The sequence below is a fragment of the Ranitomeya imitator genome, chromosome 1 (genome assembly GCF_032444005.1).
Source record: "Ranitomeya imitator isolate aRanImi1 chromosome 1, aRanImi1.pri, whole genome shotgun sequence".
In the NCBI taxonomy this organism is placed as follows: Eukaryota; Metazoa; Chordata; class Amphibia; order Anura; family Dendrobatidae; genus Ranitomeya; species Ranitomeya imitator.
This window is the reverse complement of record NC_091282.1, coordinates 767,625,064-767,642,021: the sequence shown is the minus strand read 5'-3', so window position 1 is coordinate 767,642,021 and position 16,958 is coordinate 767,625,064. Positions and strand designations below refer to the sequence as shown.

The window sequence follows — 16,958 nt, the reverse complement described above, 5'->3', positions numbered from 1 at the left end:
TTGCAGGGTGCGGCAGGGCCCTTTTATGTTGTTTCTTGTGTGTTGCATGTATATATATAGTGCTGGACAGCCCGCCTGCTAATACTATGGGAATGTTCAATAGGTTGTCCAGACACTGTGCATCACATTTATCTGTGTGAATGGTGTCTTATGCAAGCCTTATCTGTGTGCATTTTTGCTACTAGGCAGCCAACCCTTCTAATGTTTGGGTGAGTGGGTGGTTGCTCTCATCAGTAGCATGCACCTGTGCTGCTCCAGCATTTATTAGTGGGGGCTGCTGCACCTGGCTAGTGCATTTTACAAGGTGTTGGTGAGTCTGCTTTTCATATTGTGTGTTTTTTGAGTTTTTCTATGTTAACCGGCAGATGTTTATAGCCTTGGAAGGGGGTAATGCCCATGGAGCTTCCCAGGCTATTAATATCAGCTCACTGCTGTATACTTAGCCATTAATGGCTATTAAAATTGGGGGGGAAAAATAATGACGTAGAGTCCACCTATAATTAATAACCAGCAAAAACTAGGCAGACAGCTGTGTGCTGGTATTAATAGCCTAGGTAGAGGCAATGGGTATTGCCGCCCCCCCAAGGCTAAAAACATCTATTAGATGTGCCAATTATGGTACTTAGCCTCGCTCTTCCCACTTGCCCTGATGCGGTGGCAAGTGAGGCAGTAGTTGGGGAAGGCGGGGGGGGGGTTGATGCCACCTTTGTATTATCAGGTGACATCACGCCCAGAAGTTAGTAATGGAGAGAAGTCTATAAGACACCCCCATTATTAACCCAATAGTCATATTGTATAAAACAGGCACCTAGAAAAAAGTCTTTAATTGAAAGAATGACACAGAATCCTTTAATAAATCTTAGTTATACCATACTAACAGCATCACCCATTCCAGTGATACCATTGTCTCCTGCAAGAGAATTAAAATAAAAAAAACAACAATATCCATCATCAGTCTGTCATTGTGTCCCACACCATAATCCATGTCTGGAGGATAAACAGTTTTCAACCTGGACGGTGCCAAAATGCGACCTCCAAGCTGAGAACCACTGGTGAATAAGCTGCTGTGAGCGCACTTCGGTAACTTGCGGTGATATCATTGAAGTTACCGCAGGTCATTGAGGCTGCATTCCCAGCCAGGCTGAACTGTGGTGACCTCAGTGATATCCCCACTACCACAGTGAGAAAGTCTCATGGTGCAGAGGCGAATTCACGGCAGCTTAAATTCACCACAATTAAATTCTCCGGGTTAACTGCGATGAATTCGCCTTTGCACCATGAGACTTTCTCACGGTGCCAGCAGGGATCTCACCAAGGTCACCATAGTTCAGCCCGGCTGGGAAAGCAACCTCGGTGACCAGGTGCGGTGTACATAGGACAGATCCACTAGCAATTGAAGGCTAAACAAAGCCTGGATCAAAATCTAATTGCACTCTACAGCGATCCCGGACTGCCTACTTAGAAGAGAACTAGGAAAGAGCTTATAGGCACTGGGCATGATTGCACAACACAGCTATCCTGCAGCAATGGCATGCAACCCGGACAACATGCTGTTTACACATGAACTAATGGTGAACAGGGAAACACAAATACAAAACAATATACAAAGTTTCTAGCTTTAACAAAAAAAAAAAAGACTGTGCAGATATAAACATCTAGAGAAATGGGAACAGTCGGACCAGTGGCTCTAACCCAATGGGAGAACAAAGCATTATCATGGAGGATGAGAAGGAAACCAGCGGTGACGTGACGCTACCTGATCTTGCCAGGTTCAGGAGGATGAATGATGAATTGTCACTGGTTGGCAGATCCTGCAGCAGTGACGACGGTGTGGAGGGAGACAGCAGGGCAGCTTCACTCTTATGATCTCTAGAATCTATGCTGGGATCGAGCCGTAGGCTGTCCAGCAATTCTGTGTCTGCAGCCTTAGGTGACACCCGATCCTCCGTGGGAGCATCTGATAAAAATACCATGTTCATCAGTATCACATTGAGTACTATACACCCACACATCCGACCCATTGAGAGCTAGATACCCAAATGACCGCAAGAACCGTTACAATGTGTAGCTCCATCTCGCATGGCTTGTCTACTGATTCTATGCAGTAAGAGTAGTCACACAGTGGACCATTACCTGGTAGTAGTAGAGCCTCGCATTCTGTGGGCTCTGGCAGGAGAGAGAGACATGTTAAGTCTTTTGCTTCGTCCCCTACTAGTTCATCTCCCAGTGGGATAGAAGCGTTCTGGACAAATTCCACCAGGAACTAAAAAAGAGACAGGCAAGAGAATGACAGCATGGAGCATACTGAAGCAGAATGACTGCAGCCCAATAAAGCACAGCACCTCATACTAGAGCAGAATGACTGCAGCCCTATACAGCACAGCACCTCATACTGAAGCAGAATGACTGCAGCCCTATATAGCACAGCACCTCATACTGAAGCAGAATGACTACAGCCCCATACAGCACAGCGCCCCATACTGAAGCAGAATGACTGCAGCCCCATACAGCACAGCGCCTCATACTGAAGCAGAATGACTGCAGCCCTATATAGCACAGCACCTCATACTGAGGCAGAATGACTACAGCCCCATACAGCACAGCACCCCATACTGAAGCAGAATGACTGCAGCCCTATATAGCACAGCGCCCCATACTGGAGCAGAATGACTGCAGCCCCATACAGCACAGCACCTCATACTGAAGCAGAATGACTACAGCCCCATACAGCACAGCGCCCCATACTGGAGCAGAATGACTGCAGCCCCATACAGCACAGCGCCTCATACTGGAGCAGAATGACTGCAGCCCTATACAGCACAGCGCCCCATACTGAAGCAGAATGACTGCAGCCTCATACAGCACAGCGCCCCATACTGGAGCAGAATGACTGCAGCCCCATACAGCACAGCACCTCATACTGGAGCAGAATGACTGCAGCCCCATACAGCACAGCGCCCCATACTGAAGCAGAATGACTGCAGCCCCATACAGCACAGCGCCTCATACTGAAGCAGAATGACTACAGCCCCATACAGCACAGCGCCCCATACTGGAGCAGAATGACTGCAGCCCAATACAGCACAGCGCCTCATACTGAAGCAGAATGACTACAGCCCCATACAGCACAGCGCCCCATACTGAAGCAGAATGACTGCAACCCCATACAGCACAGCGCCCCATACTGAAGCAGAATGACTGCAGCCCTATATAGCACAGCGCCCCATACTGGAGCAGAATGACTGCAGCCCTATACAGCACAGCGCCCCATACTGGAGCAGAATGACTGCAGCCCCATACAGCACAGCGCCCCATACTGAAGCAGAATGACTGCAGCCTCATACAGCACAGCGCCTCATACTGGAGCAGAATGACTGCAGCCTCATACAGCACAGCGCCCCATACTGGAGCAGAATGACTGCAGCCCCATACAGCACAGCACCTCATACTGGAGCAGAATGACTGCAGCCCCATACAGCACAACGCCCCATACTGAAGCAGAATGACTGCAGCCCCATACAGCACAGCACCTCATACTGGAGCAGAATGACTGCAGCCCCATACAGCACAGCGCCCCATACTGGAGCAGAATGACTGCAGCCCAATACAGCACAGCGCCTCATACTGAAGCAGAATGACTACAGCCCCATACAGCACAGCGCCCCATACTGAAGCAGAATGACTGCAACCCCATACAGCACAGCGCCCCATACTGAAGCAGAATGACTGCAGCCCTATATAGCACAGCGCCCCATACTGGAGCAGAATGACTGCAGCCCTATACAGCACAGCGCCCCATACTGGAGCAGAATGACTGCAGCCCCATACAGCACAGCGCCCCATACTGGAGCAGAATGACTGCAGCCCCATACAGCACAGCGCCCCATACTGGAGCAGAATGACTGCAGCCCTATACAGCACAGCGCCCCATACTGAAGCAGAATGACTGCAGCCCCATACAGCACAGCGCCTCATACTGGAGCAGAATGACTGCAGCCTCATACAGCACAGCGCCCCATACTGGAGCAGAATGACTGCAGCCTTATACAGCACAGCGCCTCATACTGGAGCAGAATGACTGCAGCCCCATACAGCACAGCGCCTCATACTGAAGCAGAATGACTGCAGCCCCATACAGCACAGCGCCCCATACTGGAGCAGAATGACTGCAGCCTTATACAGCACAGCGCCTCATACTGGAGCAGAATGACTGCAGCCTCATACAGCACAGCACCTCATACTGGAGCAGAATGACTGCAGCCTCATACAGCACAGCGCCTCATACTGAAGCAGAATGACTGCAGCCCTATACAGCACAGCGCCCCATACTGGAGCAGAATGACTGCAGCCTCATACAGCACAGCACCCCATAGAGAAGCAGAATGACTGCAGCCTCATACAGCACAGCACCTCATACTGGAGCAGAATGACTGCAGCCCCATACAGCACAGCACCTCATACTGAAGCAGAATGACTGCAGCCTCATACAACACAGCACCTCATACTGGAGCAGAATGACTGCAGCCCCATACAGCACAGCACCTCATACTGGAACAGAATGACTGCAGCCCCATACAGCACAGCACCTCATACTGAAGCAGAATGACTGCAGCCCCATACAGCACAGCGCCTCATACTGAAGCAGAATGACTGCAGCCCCATACAGCACAGCACCTCATACTGGAGCAGAATGACTGCAGCCCCAAACAGCACAGCACCTCATACTGAAGCAGAATGACTGCAGCCCCATACAGCACAGCACCTCATACTAGAGCAGAATGACTGCAGCCTCATACAGCACAGCACCTCATACTGGAGCAGAATGACTGCAGCCCCATACAGCACAGCACCTCATACTGAAGCAGAATGACTGCAGCCCCATACAGCACAGCGCCCCATACTGAAGCACAATGACTGCAGCCTCATACAGCACAGCACCCCATACTGAAACTGAATGACTGCAGCCTCATACAGCACAGCACCTCATACTGGAGCAGAATGACTGCAGCCCCATACAGCACAGCGCCTCATACTGAAGCAGAATGACTGCAGCCCTATACAACACAGCGCCCCATACTGGAGCAGAATGACTGCAGCCTCATACAGCACAGTACCCCATACTGAAGCAGAATGACTGCAGCACCATACAGCACAGCGCCTCATACTGAAGCAGAATGACTGCAGCCCTATACAACACAGCGCCCCATACTGGAGCAGAATGACTGCAGCCTCATACAGCACAGCACCTCATACTGGAGCAGAATGACTGCAGCCCCATACAGCACAGCACCTCATACTGAAGCAGAATGACTGCAGCCCCATACAGCACAGCACCTCATACTGAAGCAGAATGACTGCAGCCCCATACAGCACAGCGCCTCATACTGAAGCAGAATGACTGCAGCCCCATACAGCACAGGACCTCATACTGGAGCAGAATGACTGCAGCCCCATACAGCACAGCGCCTCATACTGAAGCAGAATGACTGCAGCCCCATACAGCACAGCGCCCCATACTGGAGAAGAATGACTGCAGCCCTATACAGCACAGCGCCTCATACTGGAGCACAATGATTGCAGCCTCATACAGCACAGCACCTCATACTGGAGCAGAATGACTGCAGCCCCATACAGCACAGCGCCTCATACTGAAGCAGAATGACTGCAGCCTCATACAGCACAGCGCCTCATACTGGAGCAGAATGACTGCAGCCCCATACAGCACAGCGCCTCATACTGGAGCACAATGATTGCAGCCTCATACAGCACAGCACCTCATACTGGAGCAGAATGACTGCAGCCCCATACAGCACAGCGCCCCATACTGGAGCAGAATGACTGCAGCCTCATACAGCACAGCACCTCATACTGGTGCAGAATGACTGCAGCACCATACAGCACAGCGCCCCATACTGGAGCAGAATGACTGCAGCCCCATACAGCACAGCGCCTCATACTGGAGCAGAATGACTGCAGCCCCATACAGCACAGCGCCTCATACTGGAGCAGAATGACTGCAGCCTTATACAGCACAGCGCCTCATACTGGAGCAGAATGACTGCAGCCCCATACAGCACAGCGCCTCATACTGAAGCAGAATGACTGCAGCCCCATACAGCACAGCGCCCCATACTGGAGCAGAATGACTGCAGCCTTATACAGCACAGCGCCTCATACTGGAGCAGAATGACTGCAGCCTCATACAGCACAGCACCTCATACTGGAGCAGAATGACTGCAGCCTCATACAGCACAGCGCCTCATACTGAAGCAGAATGACTGCAGCCCTATACAGCACAGCGCCCCATACTGGAGCAGAATGACTGCAGCCTCATACAGCACAGCACCCCATAGAGAAGCAGAATGACTGCAGCCTCATACAGCACAGCACCTCATACTGGAGCAGAATGACTGCAGCCCCATACAGCACAGCACCTCATACTGAAGCAGAATGACTGCAGCCTCATACAACACAGCACCTCATACTGGAGCAGAATGACTGCAGCCCCATACAGCACAGCACCTCATACTGGAACAGAATGACTGCAGCCCCATACAGCACAGCACCTCATACTGAAGCAGAATGACTGCAGCCCCATACAGCACAGCGCCTCATACTGAAGCAGAATGACTGCAGCCCCATACAGCACAGCACCTCATACTGGAGCAGAATGACTGCAGCCCCAAACAGCACAGCACCTCATACTGAAGCAGAATGACTGCAGCCCCATACAGCACAGCACCTCATACTAGAGCAGAATGACTGCAGCCTCATACAGCACAGCACCTCATACTGGAGCAGAATGACTGCAGCCCCATACAGCACAGCACCTCATACTGAAGCAGAATGACTGCAGCCCCATACAGCACAGCGCCCCATACTGAAGCACAATGACTGCAGCCTCATACAGCACAGCACCCCATACTGAAACTGAATGACTGCAGCCTCATACAGCACAGCACCTCATACTGGAGCAGAATGACTGCAGCCCCATACAGCACAGCGCCTCATACTGAAGCAGAATGACTGCAGCCCTATACAACACAGCGCCCCATACTGGAGCAGAATGACTGCAGCCTCATACAGCACAGTACCCCATACTGAAGCAGAATGACTGCAGCACCATACAGCACAGCGCCTCATACTGAAGCAGAATGACTGCAGCCCTATACAACACAGCGCCCCATACTGGAGCAGAATGACTGCAGCCTCATACAGCACAGCACCTCATACTGGAGCAGAATGACTGCAGCCCCATACAGCACAGCACCTCATACTGAAGCAGAATGACTGCAGCCCCATACAGCACAGCACCTCATACTGAAGCAGAATGACTGCAGCCCCATACAGCACAGCGCCTCATACTGAAGCAGAATGACTGCAGCCCCATACAGCACAGGACCTCATACTGGAGCAGAATGACTGCAGCCCCATACAGCACAGCGCCTCATACTGAAGCAGAATGACTGCAGCCCCATACAGCACAGCGCCTCATACTGAAGCAGAATGACTGCAGCCCCATACAGCACAGCGCCCCATACTGGAGAAGAATGACTGCAGCCCTATACAGCACAGCGCCTCATACTGGAGCACAATGATTGCAGCCTCATACAGCACAGCACCTCATACTGGAGCAGAATGACTGCAGCCCCATACAGCACAGCGCCTCATACTGAAGCAGAATGACTGCAGCCTCATACAGCACAGCGCCTCATACTGGAGCAGAATGACTGCAGCCCCATACAGCACAGCGCCTCATACTGGAGCACAATGATTGCAGCCTCATACAGCACAGCACCTCATACTGGAGCAGAATGACTGCAGCCCCATACAGCACAGCGCCCCATACTGGAGCAGAATGACTGCAGCCTCATACAGCACAGCACCCCATAGAGAAGCAGAATGACTGCAGCCTCATACAGCACAGCACCTCATACTGAAGCAGAATGACTGCAGCCTCATACAACACAGCACCTCATACTGGAGCAGAATGACTGCAGCCCCATACAGCACAGCGCCCCATACTGAAGCAGAATGACTGCAACCCCATACAGCACAGCGCCCCATACTGAAGCAGAATGACTGCAGCCCTATATAGCACAGCGCCCCATACTGGAGCAGAATGACTGCAGCCCTATACAGCACAGCGCCCCATACTGGAGCAGAATGACTGCAGCCCCATACAGCACAGCGCCCCATACTGAAGCAGAATGACTGCAGCCTCATACAGCACAGCGCCTCATACTGGAGCAGAATGACTGCAGCCTCATACAGCACAGCGCCCCATACTGGAGCAGAATGACTGCAGCCCCATACAGCACAGCACCTCATACTGGAGCAGAATGACTGCAGCCCCATACAGCACAACGCCCCATACTGAAGCAGAATGACTGCAGCCCCATACAGCACAGCACCTCATACTGGAGCAGAATGACTGCAGCCCCATACAGCACAGCGCCCCATACTGGAGCAGAATGACTGCAGCCCAATACAGCACAGCGCCTCATACTGAAGCAGAATGACTACAGCCCCATACAGCACAGCGCCCCATACTGAAGCAGAATGACTGCAACCCCATACAGCACAGCGCCCCATACTGAAGCAGAATGACTGCAGCCCTATATAGCACAGCGCCCCATACTGGAGCAGAATGACTGCAGCCCTATACAGCACAGCGCCCCATACTGGAGCAGAATGACTGCAGCCCCATACAGCACAGCGCCCCATACTGGAGCAGAATGACTGCAGCCCCATACAGCACAGCGCCCCATACTGGAGCAGAATGACTGCAGCCCTATACAGCACAGCGCCCCATACTGAAGCAGAATGACTGCAGCCCCATACAGCACAGCGCCTCATACTGGAGCAGAATGACTGCAGCCTCATACAGCACAGCGCCCCATACTGGAGCAGAATGACTGCAGCCTTATACAGCACAGCGCCTCATACTGGAGCAGAATGACTGCAGCCCCATACAGCACAGCGCCTCATACTGAAGCAGAATGACTGCAGCCCCATACAGCACAGCGCCCCATACTGGAGCAGAATGACTGCAGCCTTATACAGCACAGCGCCTCATACTGGAGCAGAATGACTGCAGCCTCATACAGCACAGCACCTCATACTGGAGCAGAATGACTGCAGCCTCATACAGCACAGCGCCTCATACTGAAGCAGAATGACTGCAGCCCTATACAGCACAGCGCCCCATACTGGAGCAGAATGACTGCAGCCTCATACAGCACAGCACCCCATAGAGAAGCAGAATGACTGCAGCCTCATACAGCACAGCACCTCATACTGGAGCAGAATGACTGCAGCCCCATACAGCACAGCACCTCATACTGAAGCAGAATGACTGCAGCCTCATACAACACAGCACCTCATACTGGAGCAGAATGACTGCAGCCCCATACAGCACAGCACCTCATACTGGAACAGAATGACTGCAGCCCCATACAGCACAGCACCTCATACTGAAGCAGAATGACTGCAGCCCCATACAGCACAGCGCCTCATACTGAAGCAGAATGACTGCAGCCCCATACAGCACAGCACCTCATACTGGAGCAGAATGACTGCAGCCCCAAACAGCACAGCACCTCATACTGAAGCAGAATGACTGCAGCCCCATACAGCACAGCACCTCATACTAGAGCAGAATGACTGCAGCCTCATACAGCACAGCACCTCATACTGGAGCAGAATGACTGCAGCCCCATACAGCACAGCACCTCATACTGAAGCAGAATGACTGCAGCCCCATACAGCACAGCGCCCCATACTGAAGCACAATGACTGCAGCCTCATACAGCACAGCACCCCATACTGAAACTGAATGACTGCAGCCTCATACAGCACAGCACCTCATACTGGAGCAGAATGACTGCAGCCCCATACAGCACAGCGCCTCATACTGAAGCAGAATGACTGCAGCCCTATACAACACAGCGCCCCATACTGGAGCAGAATGACTGCAGCCTCATACAGCACAGTACCCCATACTGAAGCAGAATGACTGCAGCACCATACAGCACAGCGCCTCATACTGAAGCAGAATGACTGCAGCCCTATACAACACAGCGCCCCATACTGGAGCAGAATGACTGCAGCCTCATACAGCACAGCACCTCATACTGGAGCAGAATGACTGCAGCCCCATACAGCACAGCACCTCATACTGAAGCAGAATGACTGCAGCCCCATACAGCACAGCACCTCATACTGAAGCAGAATGACTGCAGCCCCATACAGCACAGCGCCTCATACTGAAGCAGAATGACTGCAGCCCCATACAGCACAGGACCTCATACTGGAGCAGAATGACTGCAGCCCCATACAGCACAGCGCCTCATACTGAAGCAGAATGACTGCAGCCCCATACAGCACAGCGCCCCATACTGGAGAAGAATGACTGCAGCCCTATACAGCACAGCGCCTCATACTGGAGCACAATGATTGCAGCCTCATACAGCACAGCACCTCATACTGGAGCAGAATGACTGCAGCCCCATACAGCACAGCGCCTCATACTGAAGCAGAATGACTGCAGCCTCATACAGCACAGCGCCTCATACTGGAGCAGAATGACTGCAGCCCCATACAGCACAGCGCCTCATACTGGAGCACAATGATTGCAGCCTCATACAGCACAGCACCTCATACTGGAGCAGAATGACTGCAGCCCCATACAGCACAGCGCCCCATACTGGAGCAGAATGACTGCAGCCTCATACAGCACAGCACCTCATACTGGTGCAGAATGACTGCAGCACCATACAGCACAGCGCCCCATACTGGAGCAGAATGACTGCAGCCCCATACAGCACAGCGCCTCATACTGGAGCAGAATGACTGCAGCCCCATACAGCACAGCGCCTCATACTGGAGCAGAATGACTGCAGCCCCATACAGCACAGCGCCTCATACTGAAGCAAAATGACTGCAGCCCCATACAGCACAGCGCCTCATACTGAAGCAGAATGACTGCAGCCTCATACAGCACAGCGCCCCATACTGGAGCAGAATGACTGCAGCCTCATACAGCACAGCACCTCATACTGGAGCAGAATGACTGCAGCACCATACAGCACAGCACCTCATACTGGAGCAGAATGACTGCAGCGCCATACAGCACAGCACCTCATACTGGAGCAGAATGACTGCAGCCCCATACAACACAGCACCTCATACTGAAGCAGAATGACTGCAGCCCCATACAGCACAGCACCTCATACTGGAGCAGAATGACTGCAGCCCCATACAGCACAGCGCCTCATACTGAAGCAGAATGACTGCAGCCCCACACAGTACAGCACCTCATACTGGAGCAGAATGACTGCAGCCCCACACAGCACAGAGCCCCATACTGGAGCAGAATGACTGCAGCCCCACACAGCACAGCGCCCCATACTGGAGCAGAATGACTGCAGCCTCATACAGCACAGTGCCTCATACTGGAGCAGAATGACTGCAGCCCCATACAGCACAGCGCCCCATACTGGAGCAGAATGACTGCAGCCTCATACAGCACAGCGCCTCATACTGAAGCAGAATGACTGCAGCCCCATACAGCACAGCGCCTCATACTGGAGCAGAATGACTGCAGCCCCATACAGCACAACGCCTCATACTGAAGCAGAATGACTGCAGCCCCATACAGCACAGCACCTCATACTGGAGCAGAATGACTGCAGCCCCATACAGCACAGCGCCCCATACTGGAGCAGAATGACTGCAGCCCCATACAGCACAGCGCCCCATACTGGAGCAGAATGACTGCAGCCCCATACAGCACAGCGCCTCATACTGGAGCAGAATGACTGCAGCCCCATACAGCACAGCGCCTCATACTGAAGCAGAATGACTGCAGCCCCATACAGCACAGCACCTCATACTGGAGCAGAATGACTGCAGCCCAATACAGCACAGCGCCCCATACTGGAGCAGAATGACTGCAGCCCCATACAGAACAGCGCCCCATACTGGAGCAGAATGACTGCAGCCCCATACAGCACAGCACCCCATACTGAAGCAGAATGACTGCAGCCCCATACAGCACAGCACCTCATACTGGAGCAGAATGACTGCAGCCTCATACAGCACAACGCCTCATACTGAAGCAGAATGATTGCAGCCCCGTACAGCACAGCACCTCATACTGGAGCAGAATGACTGCAGCCCCATACAGCACAGCACCTCATACTGAAGCAGAATGACTGCAGCCCCATACAGCACAGCACCTCATACTGAAGCAGAATGACTGCAGCCCCATACAGCACAGCACCTCATACTGGAGCAGAATGACTGCAGCCCCATACAGCACAGCACCTCATACTGGAGCAGAATTACTGCAGCCCAATACAGCACAGCGCCCCATACTGGAGCAGAATGACTGCAGCCCCATACAGCACAGCGCCCCATACTGGAGCAGAATGACTGCAGCCCCATACAGCACAGCACCCCATACTGAAGCAGAATGACTGCAGCCCCATACAGCACAGCACCTCATACTGGAGCAGAATGACTGCAGCCTCATACAGCACAGCGCCTCATACAGCACAGCGCCTCATACTGAAGCAGAATGACTGCAGCCCCGTACAGCACAGCACCTCATACTGGAGCAGAATGACTGCAGCCTCATACAGTACAGCGCCTCATACTGAAGCAGAATGACTGCAGCCTCATACAGCACAGCGCCTCATACTGAAGCAGAATGACTGCAGCCTCATACAGCACAGCGCCTCATACTGAAGCAGAATGACTGCAGCCTCATACAGCACAGCGCCCCATACTGAAGCAGAATGACTGCAGCCCTATACAGCACAGCGCCCCATACTGGAGCAGAATGACTGCAGCCTCATACAGCACAGCACCTCATACTGGAGCAGAATGACTGCAGCACCATACAGCACAGCACCTCATACTGGAGCAGAATGACTGCAGCCCCATACAGCACAGCACCTCATACTGGAGCAGAATGACTGCAGCCCCATGCAGCACAGCACCTCATACTGAAGCAGAATGACTGCAGCCCCATGCAGCACAGCGCCCCATACTGAAGCAGAATGACTGCAGCCTCATACAGCACAGCACCCCATACTGAAGCAGAATGACTGCAGCCTCATACAGCACAGCACCTCATACTGGAGCAGAATGACTGCAGCCTCATACATCACAGCACCTCATACTGGAGCAGAATGAATGCAGCACCATACAGCACAGCGCCCCATACTGAAGCAGAATGACTGCAGCCTCATACAGCACAGCACCCCATACTGAAGCAGAATGACTGCAGCCTCATACAGCACAGCACCTCATACTGGAGCAGAATGACTGCAGCCCCATACAGCACAGCGCCTCATACTGAAGCAGAATGACTGCAGCCCCATACAGCACAGCACCTCATACTGGAGCAGAATGACTGCAGCCCCAAACAGCACAGCACCTCATACTGGAGCAGAATGACTGCAGCCCCATACAGCACAGCACCTCATACTGGAGCAGAATGACTGCAGCCCCATACAGCACAGCTCCCCATTCTGGAGAAGAATGACTGCAGCCCTATACAGCACAGCGCCTCATACTGGAGCACAATGATTGCAGCCTCATACAGCACAGCACCTCATACTGGAGCAGAATGACTGCAGCCCCATACAGCACAGCGCCTCATACTGAAGCAGAATGACTGCAGCCTCATACAGCACAGCACCTCATACTGGAGCAGAATGACTGCAGCCTCATACAGCACAGCGCATCATACTGGAGCAGAATGACTGCAGCCCCACATAGCACAGCGCCCCATACTGAAGCAGAATGACTGCAGCCTCATACAGCACAGCACCTCATACTGGAGCAGAATGACTGCAGCCTCGTACAGCACAGCACCTCATACTGGAGCAGAATGACTGCAGCCTCATACAGCACAGCGCCTCATACTGGAGCAGAATGACTGCAGCCCCATACAGCACAGCGCCTCATACTGGAGCAGTATGACTGCAGCCCCATACAGCACAGCGCCCCATACTGGAGAAGAATGACTGCAGCCCCATACAGCACAGCGCTTCATACTGGAGCAGAATGACTGCAGCCTCATACAGCACAGCGTCTCATACTGGAACAGAATGACTGCAGCCCCATACAGCACAGCTCCCCATACTGGAGCAGAATGACTACAGCCCCATACAGCACAGCACCTCATACTGGAGCAGAATGACTGCAGCCCCATACAGCACAGCGCCTCATACTAAAGCAGAATGACTGCAGCCCCATACAGCCCAGCACCTCATACTGGAGCAGAATGACTGCAGCCTCATACAGCACAACGCCCCATACTGGAGCAGAATGACTGCAGCCCCATACAGCACAGCACCTCAAACTGGAGCAGAATTACTGCAGCCCCATACAGCACAGCGCCCCATACTGGAGCAGAATGACTGCAGCCCCATACAGCACAGCGCCCCATACTGGAGCAGAATGACTGCAGCCCCATATAGCACAGCACCCCATACTGAAGCAGAATGACTGCAGCCCCATACAGCACAGCACCTCATACTGGAGCAGAATGACTGCAGCCTCATACAGCACAGCGCCTCATACTGAAGCAGAATGACTGCAGCCCCGTACAGCACAGCACCTCATACTGGAGCAGAATGACTGCAGCCTCATACAGTACAGCGCCTCATACTGAAGCAGAATGACTGCAGCCTCATACAGCACAGCGCCTCATACTGAAGCAGAATGACTGCAGCCTCATACAGCACAGCGCCTCATACTGAAGCAGAATGACTGCAGCCCTATACAGCACAGCGCCCCATACTGGAGCAGAATGACTGCAGCCTCATACAGCACAGCACCTCATACTGGAGCAGAATGACTGCAGCACCGTACAGCACAGCACCTCATACTGGAGCAGAATGACTGCAGCCCCATACAGCACAGCACCTCATACTGGAGCAGAATGACTGCAGCCTCATACAGCACAGCACCTCATACTGGAGCAGAATGACTGCAGCACCATACAGCACAGCACCTCATACTGGAGCAGAATGACTGCAGCACCATACAGCACAGCACCTCATACTGGAGCAGAATGACTGCAGCCCCATACAGCACCTCATACTGGAGCAGAATTACTTCAGCCCCATACAGCACAGCGCCTCATACTGAAGCAGAATGACTGCAGCCCCATACAGCACAGCACCTCATACTGGAGCAGAATGACTGCAGCCTCATACAGCACAGCGCATCATACTGGAGCAGAATGACTGCAGCCCCACACAGCACAGCGCCCCATACTGGAGCAGAATGACTGCAGCCTCATACAGCACAGCACCTCATACTGGAGCAGAATGACTGCAGCCCCATACAGCACAGCGCCTCATACTGAAGCAGAATGACTGCAGCCCCATACAGCACAGCACCTCATACTAAAGCAGAATGACTGGAGCCCCATACAGCACAGCGCCTCATACTGAAGCAGAATGACTGCAGCCCCATACAGCACAGCACCTCATACTAAAGCAGAATGACTGCAGCCCCATACAGCACAGCGCCTCATACTGAAGCAGAATGACTGCAGCCCCATACAGCACAGCACCTCATACTGGAGCAGAATGACTGCAGCCCCAAACAGCACAGCACCTCATACTGGAGCAGAATGACTGCAGCCCCATACAGCACAGCACCTCATACTGGAGCAGAATGACTGCAGCCCCATACAGCACAGCGCCCCATACTGGAGAAGAATGACTGCAGCCCCATACAGCACAGCGCCTCATACTGGAGCACAATGACTGCAGCCTCATACAGCACAGCACCTCATACTGGAGCAGAATGACTGCAGCCTTATAAAGCACAGCGCCTCATACTGAAGCAGAATGACTGCAGCCCTATACAGCACAGCGCCTCATACTGGAGCAGAATGACTGCAGCCTTTTACAGCACAGCACCTCATACTGAAGCAGAATGACTGCAGCCCTATACAGCACAGCGCCCCATACTGGAGCAGAATGACTGCAGCCTCATACAGCACAGCACCTCATACTGGAGCAGAATGACTGCAGCACCATACAGCACAGCACCTCATACTGGAGCAGAATGACTGCAGCCCCATACAGCACAGCACCTCATACTGGAGCAGAATAACTGCAGCCCCTTACAGCACAGCAACTCATACTGAAGCAGAATGACTGCAGCCCCATACAGCACAGCACCTCATACTGGAGCAGAATGACTGCAGCCCCATACAGCACAGCGCCCCATACTGGAGCAGAATGACTGCAGCCTCATACAGCACAGCACCACATACTGGAGCAGAATGACTGCAGCCCCATACAGCACAGCGCCTCATACTGAAGCAGAATGACTGCAGCCCCATACAGCACAGCGCCTCATACTGAAGCAGAGTGACTGCAGCCTCATACAGCACAGCGCCCCATACTGGAGCAGAATGACTGCAGCCTCATACAGCACAGCGCCTCATACTGAAGCAGAATGACTGCAGCCCCATACAGCACAGCGCCTCATACTGGAGCAGAATGACTGCAGCCCCATACAGCACAGCACCTCATACTGGAGCAGAATGACTGCAGCCCCATACAGCACAGCACCTCATACTGAAGTAGAATGACTGCAGCCCCATACAGCACAGCACCTCATACTGGAGCAGAATGACTGCAGCCCCATACAGCACAGCACCTCATACTGGAGCAGAATGACTGCAGCCCCATACAGCACAGCACCTCATACTGGAGCAGAATGACTGCAGCCCCATACAGCACAGCGCCCCATACTGGAGCAGAATGACTGCAGCCCCATACAGCACAGCGCCTCATACTGAAGCAGAATGACTGCAGCCTCATACAGCACAGCACCTCATACTGGGGCAGAATGACTGCAGCCCCATACAGCACAGCGCCCCATACTGGAGCAGAATGACTGCAGCCCCATACAGCACA

The 16,958-nt window shown here is 53.0% G+C and overlaps 1 protein-coding gene across 4 annotated transcripts in view; it reads right to left on the bottom strand.

Moving 5' to 3' along the window:
• The window catches only part of ZNF410 (zinc finger protein 410), a 104,140-nt gene that overhangs the window by 69,495 nt on the left and 17,687 nt on the right, over positions 1-16,958 (bottom strand). For all 4 annotated transcript variants that reach the window (XM_069735629.1, XM_069735643.1, XM_069735650.1 and 1 more), the window contains exons 3-4: positions 2,134-2,263; positions 1,757-1,957 (exon numbers count right to left, since the gene is read on the bottom strand). In XM_069735629.1, the coding sequence (XP_069591730.1) occupies positions 1,757-1,957; positions 2,134-2,263 (331 nt within the window). The remainder of the gene's footprint in view (positions 1-1,756; positions 1,958-2,133; positions 2,264-16,958) is intronic.